The sequence below is a fragment of the Formica exsecta genome, unplaced genomic scaffold, assembly GCF_003651465.1.
Source record: "Formica exsecta isolate Colony F162 unplaced genomic scaffold, ASM365146v1 scaffold47, whole genome shotgun sequence".
NCBI classification, from domain to species: Eukaryota; Metazoa; Arthropoda; class Insecta; order Hymenoptera; family Formicidae; genus Formica; species Formica exsecta.
In genome coordinates, this window is record NW_021851936.1 from 834,338 (window position 1) to 845,703 (window position 11,366).

Below are 11,366 nucleotides of genomic sequence, written 5' to 3' on the forward strand. Positions count from 1 at the left end.
TATATATATATATTTTTAGTAGCCCTTAAGAAAATAGTATAATCGGTGGAGTAAAATTTAAGAATTTATAAAATAAATCTAAAACACATGTTTCTCTATCAATCTTAAAATTATTTAAAAATTCGAAGTAACTCGAAATTACAAAATAACTGATAAACATGTTGCATTTACAACTAAGTCTATTCTCAGAAGCTACAAGCCCAGTTACGTAGTAAGAAGAATGTAATGTAACTCTTGGACTTTTCAGACATGCATCATTTTCTATAAACTAACGGGATCAATCATGTATCCCTTAGATTCTTAGCATTGCTTATGTAAAAACATAAACTTTATTTCTTTTTGTCAGCTTATTACAAAGTAATGAAAAAGTTAATCAGAGCAAAATTTTTTGAACTATATATTAACGAGTATCTGATTCAATTTGCTTTTTGTTCAATATCATTTAATTCATAATTGTAAAAGTTCTATTTGTGTCTAATGTAATTAATAATAGCAATGGAAAAAATCATAACGTTGTTTATTATGTATATCAGTTAAATCATACAGCTAATCGCATTGAAATAATTGCTGTTATCATATATAAACAGCTATTCATATGTGATAACATAACTTAATTTATGTAAATGTAACAAACAAAATTGGAATATATCTTAATATTTAATTGTAGTGGCCGAATAGATTGAACAATTTATCTTACAGTAAAAAACTGATATGACAAAATATTTGTAACTGAATAATAGTACGAATTATGTTTTTACATGTATGCAAAATTAAAACTGCTATGTGCAATTATTTACGAATTTCAATAATTTCTTCTTTAGAAGATATCAATGCAACTCAAAAATATCGTTTGGATGAATTATCACTATTATACTCGTTAAAACTACAAAGTAATAACAAGAACGTTAGCTTTAAAAATTGTTTTCGCAAAATATTATATTAATACGTCATGCGAAGAAACCTAAATATTTTTGCATTTCTGCACTTTGATTACAAAATGTATCCAGTCATTCACGCATCAATATCGCTCTATGTACAAGCTAGAAGTACATAAACAAGATCGTAGTTAAATTGCGATAAAAAGTAATTATCTTATTTAGTACTCTAAAGGCCATGTCATACATTTCAGATTATTTTTAAAATTCTTACGGTACTGCCAAAAAACACACATTGCAATTACAAATCGCCGCTTTCTCTCTTTCTCTCATTACACAATCACAAAGTCGCCACTGACCTAACAACAGCTATCGTATCCAAGAGGAAAAAAAGATCACACTTCCTAAACTGATGGGACTATAACGTCTTTTATAACTAGATTAAAGTTTATGTTATCACATGCTTCTGATGTCGAAACCGATAGAAATTTAATTTTGGTACTTAATGTATAATACAAACGTTTTATAAAAAGACTATTACAGTTTTACTGCTGATAACTAACTTATGCAATTGTTGTCTCCGTCTCTCGTCTTTGTAATTACATCTTAACAGTGCGATGTAAATGTTTATCTGTCATTATTTCCAAAATATGTCATCTGTACACTGATAGCAACTTTTTTTCTTTTTTAGCACTATTAATTTCATTCATAACGATGCGTATAATAACGTACATTTTGCTTTTTATATAAACAAAAGTAAAAACGTACACATCCCATGCCTCATCTTCCATGAATATAATACACATCAATATATACGTATATACTTACTAATTGCAGGATAAACATAAAACTGAATTTTAAAAAATACATTTAACAGCATAAGTTTTACTTATAGCTGTTAATGTAAGCACTAACATATATTTTTTTACATATAGAATAAAATAAGTAATCGAAAAAATATAATTCATAGTGGATTTAGTTGGCTGCACTGGTGCGCATTAGTGCATATTTTTAAATGTTATACTCAAATTTACAATAAACATAAGTAATTAAAACATCAAAATAATTAATATTAATAGTATTATAATTATTCGTATTAATATTAATAGTTTTATAATTATTCGTATTGAAAAATAATAATAGCTCTTAGCATTAATAATTTTACTTTTTTAATTATTTTCGCCATTATAAATTTGTGTACAATAACCTTTATGTACACCAGTGCGCACTAGTGCATTCAATCGAATTCGCTATTAGAAATTTATTTATTTCTAAAGAAATAAAAAAAAATTATTTTTAATGCATATAAAACTATCAATATATTTCTAATGGGTTGAACGGAAAGTTCGTGCCGTTTTTTCGGTCTTCATCTGTTAGCGAAAAACGGCACGAACTTGCCGTTCAATTCAATAGATAGAAAATCCAAAATTTTCATTAAAAAAAAGAAACTGCACGAATACATGTCCAAATAAATTAGGGATATGTTATATTGATGCAGACAATTATACATATAGAAAATAAAAGCAGATATATAGAGATAATAGAAATATGTAAAATGTATGACTCTCTATTAGTAGAATAATATAATTTAGAAAATAATGCAATTTTTCTAAAAAAAAAATAATTACAGATAATTAAAGATACTTAATTCTAAAAAATTCTCAAGTTATTCAGATTTGTCAAATATTTATCGACTCATACTTTGCATAAATATAATACACACACACACACACACACACACACACATATATATATATATATCCACATATATGTGTTAATATATACTATGTAGAGAATGGTAAATATTATACTTACTGATTAAGCCTAATAATCTAGGAGGTTGCATCAATTGAGGATGCGGTACTCTTATGTTGGGCAAAACTATGGGATGGGCCCCAGGTAGGCCTAACCCTGGTGGGAAACGTGTTGGAGGTAGGCCATTGACCTGAAATTTCTCATTCAAAGATAGAGCCTCAAAAAGAAGTGAACCTTCAGACTTTCTCTGCTGTTGTTGCGTTTGTGGTTTACTGAGACCTGGAGGTGGCCTATTTGCAACAAGCCCCCTTTCGAGTTCTTCCACAGTACAGGCATTTTTCAAAGTTGGCAAAGACAACCGCGGTTGAGCCTTTGGAGGGGACAGATTCAAAGGGCTGCCCCATACACCAGGTCGTGGAACTATACCTTCCTTATCCAATACCAAATGTGATAAGTTATCCTCAATATCTATATTAGAAATATTCTGTAAAGAAATATATAAGGCATATAAGATATATGGAACTGTCTATTTGTTTAAAAAAATACAGATAATATAACAATATATAGAAGTAAAAATAAGGTGCAATTAGGTATCTTTTTGATATGCTATAAAGTTGTTTGTTAAATTGTATCTTATAAGCTAACATTATTCATATATTCCCTAATAAAGATAAAAAGTACAATTTTAGTATTTAATGTATTGGATTATTAATATTTTTAATATAGATATTACATATGACAAACTTAAAATATATGTAAGACATTTCTCTGTAAGTTGATATCTACGTAAATACTAATTTGCAAAAACATATATAATATATATTTATATAGAGTCTAAAATAATATTTTTGATACAGAGAATATTCCTATAGTAATAGCAAGGACTAATTCTTTTATAGCCAGTCTCTTATGATGTATTAAATCACTTCTTCCATTCTGTATCTGCTAATCTGCTTTAATGACATTATAGAATTAAATCCGTAGTCACTTCCCAAGCTCTTCCATAATTTTCATATTCTCACAACTCTGTATAATAAAATTCTGTATATATTATAGGAAATATCTCGAATACCCGCAATATACCTTTTTGTTTGTTGCATTCTGATTCTGTGGGCGATTTGATTCTGTAATTTCGGCAAGCTTCTCATGATCTTCCTCCCAATCACCAATAGCCGCATCAGGGCCAAATGTTTCATCATTCAAGGCGTCATATTCTTCTTCAAATTCATGTTCCTCCAATGGCCAATCCAGTCCATCCTCTAAATTGTTGTCCTGATTATACCAAATAAACAATAATTATTACAGAAAACACAAATCGTCAATTCTATCAAATAAGAAACGAAATAATAGGAAACATCATTGAAAAAAAAATTGGAAGTGGGTAAAAGTTAGTCACATTTTGAAATGATATTTCCTACATAATATGCAAGAGACTTAAGCAAATTAGATTTGGCAATTAAAACGGCACGCGTACATTCATGTAGCAGACTCGATTGAGATTCACCGTGCTCGATGTTAATGACCTTTAGGGTGAGGGAAATAGAAATGAGGTTAACCCGACGTAACCCCGCTTCGTCATTTGGCATAAAATTTTATTATTTTCGGGGATGATTATCGATGCGATCGAAAGCGAATTTGCGTAGTCTCGAACGGAAGTTGCGGTGTTACGGGATATTGCGGCGGATCTTGTAAGTCGAAACTTTTATCTCTCGCAAGGATACAGATATGCCGCGACGCGGACTGTTTATCGGGAAGGAGATTCACGCTCGCGTACCTCGCTAGAATTCAAATAATCGAGCCAGATGCGAGTTCGCGTCCGCGCGTAAGATCAGAAGAAGATCATACTTACTCCGAGCGTGGTATCGAAACCGAAAAAAGAGTCTGCCATTTGTGAAAATGAAATCTGCAAAATGACATGTTCTGATTAAACGTCAAGTGCTGCGATGAGCATCAGCTGCCATGGCGGCCATGCCGTAACTCCTGGCGGCTAACGTCAGTCGTTGCTTAAGGTGGGTTTACACTGGGCGAACCGAGTTGTTCAGGAAAGAGATGTTTATAACATGTCTTATATTTATACGTACATATACAAGAGCAGATTCAATTTACATTCACGAAGAGATTCGACATATGAAAAAAAACGGTCCCATCCCCACCACGTGTTCGCTAAGAGTCCGCACGTGGTTTTACTCTCACGTGCACGCACATGCAGTATTACGTCGTTACGTTATCGACGATAATCTTGTTCATCATCTCTTTTGTTCCTTTTCCCTAATTACAATATTTCCTTCTTAAACGATATAAATTTTCTTTCCGGATTATAGTAAAAACATGATGTAAATATTATATAAATATTTACATCATCAGTAAAACTAGCACCTTGGAATAGCATAGCTTAACAAAAATAATTTTTTTTTTTTTTTACGATAATAAAAAGAAATGGTTATTTTAATGTATTTTATTATATTATATTATGTGTATGAAGGTGATCCTTCTTTAAATCGTTCAATATTCGAGTAGCCGTTTTGATATAGACAAATAAAAAGAAATATGTTTGACTTTTAAAAGATTGTTAATATATTAAATTCAAATTATATTCTTGATAAGTAATTTCCAGAAATTAAAGCGATTAAAGATTTTGAAGATTTTGAAGATGATCTTGTTGTAATCGTTAAACAGCGTCCCATAGTATATAGCTAGAATTTCTTAATAAAAAAAAGAAAGAAGTGATATGAAATATGACACACCGATGATTGATCATATCAACTCTCTATACTCTATAGCTCTATACAATCGTTTCTCTCTTTGTATTTACTTGTTTAAAAACGCAAAAATTTACTCTTACAGAGCTTTATAATGGTATCACGTAGATGTTTATAATAACAAATAATTATAAATTAATAATTAATAATAAAACTAAATAATAGAAGACTGTAGTAACAAATCGTCTTATAAAATAATAACAAATATCAAAAATATTGACAAAATAATGTCGCTTCCAATTTTTTTAATTATTATTCCATGCGGAGATTCGCACTGGGAAAGAGGGAATGTATTATATAATATTCGACAGTGTGGATCGAGGCGTGCACTTTTTATTGCCATTAAATCTTTTTGCATCGTACTACTTTCCGTTGATTTTTTTTTTTTACCTGCCGAATTATGATTCTTAAAATTATTTCTAATCGCATGCGGATACCAACGCATTAAAATAAATGAAAAATCCCATTGTGTTTTTTTAAACGCTACTCGTCGCGTGACAGTCCTCAAGTGTTGCTAGGCTGCTGGCCCTCAACGACGCCAGGCTCAAGGAACTATGATTTAACGTATTCATGCCGTGTGGATCCTCGCAATGCAGGTACAGCCGTGAACTGACAGATTTGTGACAGTCGGGACATAAACGCTTCTTCTTCTTGTCGCGTCTCTTCAGGATGTCGTACGCGCATCTGCAAACGTTGCGGGGAAAAATAAGGGCAGGAGAAATATTATTCTGAAAGAATCGCGGCAGTTTACTCAACGTTACATTTGATTCTCACAATTCTTGTGCGTTTTATTTCATTTACTATTCTTAGAAAAAAAAAAGAAAAAAAAAATAGTTTTCGAGAATCTCCGAAGTTTCCTACCGAGCGTGTAATATATGAGAGCAAGGTAATGCCTCCAGGGAATCGCCTTCCAAACCAAAGGGCTCGTTACAGCTTCCGCATCGCAACTCCAGATCTTCCTCCATCGCGATCGCTAATCTCTCGTGGTGCCCTTTCTGTTCTTCATCTCCCAAAGACCCGTAAATTCGTGATAGTCTGGATCTGACTGTTCGCACCAAGAGCTATAAGTAATCGGATCTTTGTAATCTTACTCTGTGTATATTTCATACGAAGACTCGTGTGTAAAATGTGTCAGTAGTATTAGAATATAATATTATATTAATATTACAGTATATTATATATTAAAGACCTCGCTTTTCTTTTCTTTTTGTCTCTCTATTTAGACAAACATTCAAATTTTTTTTTTCAATACCATTCTCAATTTAATGTGTACAGAAGAAACACGATTATTAATAAACTATTACTAGTATTACCGTCTTAATTCAAATACTACAATTTCCACAATTCTCTACGAGTCAATAGCAGATATATATATGTATCTTCATGGTAGATTCAAGACAAGTCTTAAAATCAAAGAGATCAACTTTGTCCTTTCACGTTTCAATTCATTCGGAATACTCGACGAGCGAAAAACTTTTTCGCATTTATTTCAAGTTTCGTTGCGATCTCCGACTAGACTAGAGAAAGGAAAGGATGAAATTTCCAAGTTTTCACGTTTGACAGAAGAAAGGAAATTGATTTCACAGTACATCGCGCTTCTCTGGCTCATTCTCTTCTTCACCCCCTTCCCACATCTCTCTCTTTCTCTCTCTCTCTCTCTCTCTCGCTTTGTCTTTCTCTCGGAAACGATACGAACGATGAGCGGCGAATTTGTATTGGCAGTTTACCTTGGCGCCGACCGATCCTGCCACTTCCAGGAGTCTGGTATTGAATTCGAGGGGCCGGCAGTTGCATATCTTGTGCTGAAGCCTGAGAGCCTCCAGGCATCTCGCCGCACCGTCCATCGCTTCCATTTGGCACAGCCGATCGCCGGTCGCTGCCGCCGAGCCCATCGCGCTCTCGTACTGTCGGAATGCTTTCTGCAATATGTCCATCTTTATCTCACCGATGTTATCGCTCTGACGTACGCGATGGCGTGCGCGATGCATGAACTAAAGGCTAATTATGTGTGCATCGCACGATCGCCAACTAAAAGACAGATTTAAATTTGACAAGCGTAATTTTCTTTCTATCGCGCCCTGCGGAAACTGCAATCGTACGTGCATCCGTGCATCCGTGCAGGCAGTAAATGAGGATGTTGCTAGTTAAATTTGAATAAAATTTATAGCCTCAAATACAGCGCAATAAAATATTATTTCAGAGTTACAGATTAATCTTTATCTATACATTATTGCTGTCCACTATTGATTTTATTTTTGTTTGTAAAAGAATACATTACCTTATAATATATAATGTGAAATTATAAATTGGATATGTATCGTTAACACCATTTGCGTAAATGAAAATATATGTGAATTTAAAACTCATCAAAGTTATATGATATTACACATATTCTTCTTTTTTTTTAGATACGCGCTTTAAAATTTTATTTTAATAAAGGAAATATCATCTTTCAATATTTTGCTCCATTTTTAAATGGATATGTGAACGGATTTTATGAAAAGATTTTATCGCTCGCTTTTTAACTAGGTTCGCAAAGGGTTTCGACGAAATAAAATGAAAGCGATGTGCGTTGCAAGCGTGACACAACGCTAAAAATCACTTTTGTAACATGCGTGACATGCAAAGGAATGCTCCAGTTATGGCGTTTTTTTTTTTCCATCGTCGATGACAATGCCCGTAACAATGTTAGAACGTACAATGAGGCTGTGAATGGTTTTGATAGCATCGTAATACTTGCCGCGAAAGCCCGATAAAAAAGATTTATCTATATAAATACGGCATGCACAATATGCAAGTAAATATATTGGTTTTATTTATTATTACACGATCGCATGCGTTTTTAAGTCACTTTATATGAATACACTAAATAGTGAGAGAGAGAGAGAGAGAGAAAAGGTTTTTCTCTCACCCTCAGGCATCACCATTAATCGCGCTTTCAGAATAAACATACATGAATGTATGAAAATTGCATTGATATACATATCAATAAACATATAAGTTGTATTTATGATTAATATACGCGATATTAATGGTGTGAAAATATGAAATATTATAGAAAAATTCATACGAAAGCTTTGAAAAAGGCTCAAGGCAATTCAAATTATCGTGGATTTTTTACTTACATTTATATCGGATTTCTTTCTGTAAATGTCTCCCATAATACGGATGCTGCGGGCGTAACTGGCTTGGTCACCAGAAACTAACGACAGCCTCGTCGCTTCCTGCGCACAACGTGGTAAATATAATAATTCATATAATCTATTAGATCATATTACTGTGGTATCGATTGGTCATTACAACTTTATCCGTGAAACATCTTTGATAAATGACGCGATTACGACTCTCTTACGCGGTTATATTCGGAGCATTTTCTCTCACACACGCAGAGATCTTTTAAGAGATGTTCGACGAAGCGGAAATAAAGTCGCGCAATTAAGAGGGAAAAGAATCGCGAGACATTAAAGATGTACGTTCGAGGAAAGGTTGGCAATCATTTTTGAAAAAAAAAAGAAAAGAAAAGTGTCACGCAGGAAGACATTTCGCTTAAAGTTTCGCTTTGAAGAGACCACGGTGATTCGCGATGATTGCCTATCTTTGATCCAAACCGACCCAAGTTTTGCCGTAGAAAAATCTTTTAACCGAAACTTTACCGAACAGTAATCGTGAGCGTCGCCCAACTCTCCCTTTTTTCTAAGTGCTGCGGCCATTTGTAATAACGCTGCTCGGTGATGACGCGAATTCAAATCTCCCAGTTGTAAACTTCTCGAGAGATCGTAAGCTCTCGCGGCGTATCTCGCGCTCTTGTCCGCGTCCTGTAATCTGCAAAAGAGTTCCGACAGGCCGACATACACCTGAAAATAAAACGAAACTTAATGAGAGTAGGTGATATATAAAAGTAGGCGAACAGATAAATCAAACTTTTAAATCAGACAGAAGAAGAGGAAGATAAATCGATTCGATATTATTTCTTTTTTAATCTCATTGGCACTGCTTTAATACTCAATAGAAAAAGGATCTCTAAATAAACAAACGGAAAAGAAAAAATATTGTCGCAAAAAAAAAAAATCATTTATTCTGTCGAAAACAATTATTTTATTTCACATTTTATTTAATTCTTGGGATATGAATAATCGCGGAGAAAAAGATGTTTTTTCGTGTATCTCCAGACAGTGTCAAGTGCACAAATGAGTTTGGGATTAGGCGATTAAACAACTACTCCAAGGATGAGATAGAAGGCGAGACGAAAAATAGCATCATCTCGCAGAGACACAACATCGCTTCTCTTAATATCTTCCCGTGCGGTCCGTCTGGTAATTAACAAAGCATCGTGGTAATAATACGCGCGCTTATGTTATACTCGTTGCGAGAAAGAAAAGCAACGGACAAAGGGACCTAATTACCTGCAGCTCTAAGGAGGGATCTTGAATGGAGTGGGCGATTTTGTGGGCTCTTTGAAACGCTTCCAGGGCTTTACAGAATCCCGCTAGCTCCAAGTGGACTCTGCCTACGGTTAAATGAACTAATCCAGCAGTAGCGCACTGATCACACTCATTATACAAGCTGCGAAAATGCAAAATTATGGATATTAATGCACGATACATATACACAGGGTGTCGATAAAATTATCGTCAACATAGCAGGACGTTATATTTGTCTATCGATTATCCATCAACTTGTTTAATCTTCTTCAAACTCGTGATTTTCGCACGGAGTTGATCTCAGGGAAATACGATTTGTATATACAATCTATTAAACAACTAACGATGTATTTTATAGCGGAAAAATATTAGTCGCGCATATGTGTTACTTATAAATATATTTTTGAATTACTTTCGAAGGTTTATATTACGTCATTTACGTAGGTTGTGTAACGAATGAAGGAGGCTCTCAAACCTGTGCCGGGCGTAATCTAACGCTCTGTCGAGAGCGCCCAATCTCTCGTGTGCCCTGGCCAAATTCAAATATGCTTCTGCCCGCATGTTCGGTGAATCCAGTTCCTCCGAGATGCATAATTGCTTGTTCCCAAATTCGATGCTGTCCCTGAAAGGAGAGGAACCATAGCGATGCAAGAACCGCGGTATTATTATCGAAAAGTATAATGTTTTTTTAAAGAAATGTGAGAGTAAAATAGTATGAAACTAACACATAATTGTATTAAAAGAAATATAATTCGTAAAAAAAGAGATATACATTTTGTAAATTTAAAGATCTAAAATTTAAGATCTTATTTTTGCATAAACGAAATATGTTTTTTCTCTCGATAATGATTTTATTTTCTAGAATCTTGAACATTTCAAAAAACATATTTAGTATATTCAGATATTATTCACATATGTATGAGAAAAGATTTTCTAAATATTCAAGACTATTTCAAGACATTTTAAATGTTAAAGATTTTTTTCAAAAGTTACTCTTTTCGAGAAATAATATTCGAGAAAACTTGAATCCTTATATGAGATCCAATTATCTAAAAAATTTTAACAAGAAAATTCGAACGCGCGCTTATCATTAGTCGTATTGATATTTTTAATATAGATATTAATCTTTAATAAAATACATTGTACAGTTATTATCGACCACCTTGTATAATATATATTTGTATAATATTTCTTTAGCGAATTTAAACAAGTACACATGACTTGACCCCTTTACCTCGTTTCGTTTTACTTTCCTCTAGATTACTTTTAATAACGCGCACAGGGTAACTCGACTTGTTTCACTTTAAATACACACGCGAGCAATTGCGACCAAGAAAAAAAGGCACAAACCTACTATACGTATATTATAGCTTGCAAATTATATATAATTCACCTGTATTTGCCCCAATCCATGTACGCCTGATACAGATATCCGAGGAGAGCGAATTTATCCTCCCGGTGTCTGATGCTCTTCAGGGCGCCCCTCCATTTCCTGACCGCGGCCTGCTGTTTATGAGCCCGGTACAATTTCAAACCCTGCTCCACCTGGGACACAC

General features: G+C 33.7%; 2 protein-coding genes across 3 annotated transcripts in view; both read right to left on the minus strand.

Annotated features, from left to right (window-relative positions):
- Positions 1–2,630: 2,630 nt before the first annotated feature.
- Positions 2,631–4,655, minus strand: LOC115241249 (protein PAT1 homolog 1-like). Of its 2 annotated transcripts, none has more exons than XM_029816913.1 (3): positions 4,480–4,655; positions 3,714–3,902; positions 2,631–3,114 (listed from the first exon to the last, which is right to left on the minus strand). In XM_029816913.1, the coding sequence occupies exons 1-3, from the start codon at positions 4,516–4,518 to the stop codon at positions 2,650–2,652; spliced, it is 693 nt and encodes a 230-aa protein (XP_029672773.1). In that variant the 5' UTR covers positions 4,519–4,655; the 3' UTR covers positions 2,631–2,649. The 2 variants fall into 2 exon arrangements, with proteins under 2 accessions (XP_029672773.1, XP_029672774.1); XM_029816914.1 differs by lacking the exon at positions 4,480–4,655 and adding an exon at positions 4,105–4,404.
- A 1,110-nt stretch (positions 4,656–5,765) lies between these two features.
- The window catches only part of LOC115241251 (43 kDa receptor-associated protein of the synapse homolog), an 18,558-nt gene continuing 12,957 nt past the window's right edge, over positions 5,766–11,366 (minus strand). The window contains exons 9-11 of the mRNA XM_029816916.1: positions 7,117–7,308; positions 6,251–6,450; positions 5,766–6,073 (exon numbers count right to left, since the gene is read on the minus strand). Coding sequence (XP_029672776.1) covers positions 5,866–6,073; positions 6,251–6,450; positions 7,117–7,308 — 600 coding nt within the window. The 3' untranslated portion in view covers positions 5,766–5,865. The remainder of the gene's footprint in view (positions 6,074–6,250; positions 6,451–7,116; positions 7,309–11,366) is intronic.

What these genes read in the sequence shown, in the direction of transcription:
- LOC115241249 (XM_029816913.1), bottom strand. Translation starts at nt 4,518, where the DNA reads ATGGCAGACTCTTTTTTCGGTTTCGATACCACGCTCGGA. An exon ending in GTTTCGATACCACGCTCGGA is followed by an intron (nt 3,903 to 4,479) that starts GTAAGTATGATC and finishes TGGTATAATCAG; the next exon opens with GACAACAATTTAGAGGATGG. An exon ending in AGAATGCAACAAACAAAAAG is followed by an intron (nt 3,115 to 3,713) that starts GTATATTGCGGG and finishes ATTTCTTTACAG; the next exon opens with AATATTTCTAATATAGATAT.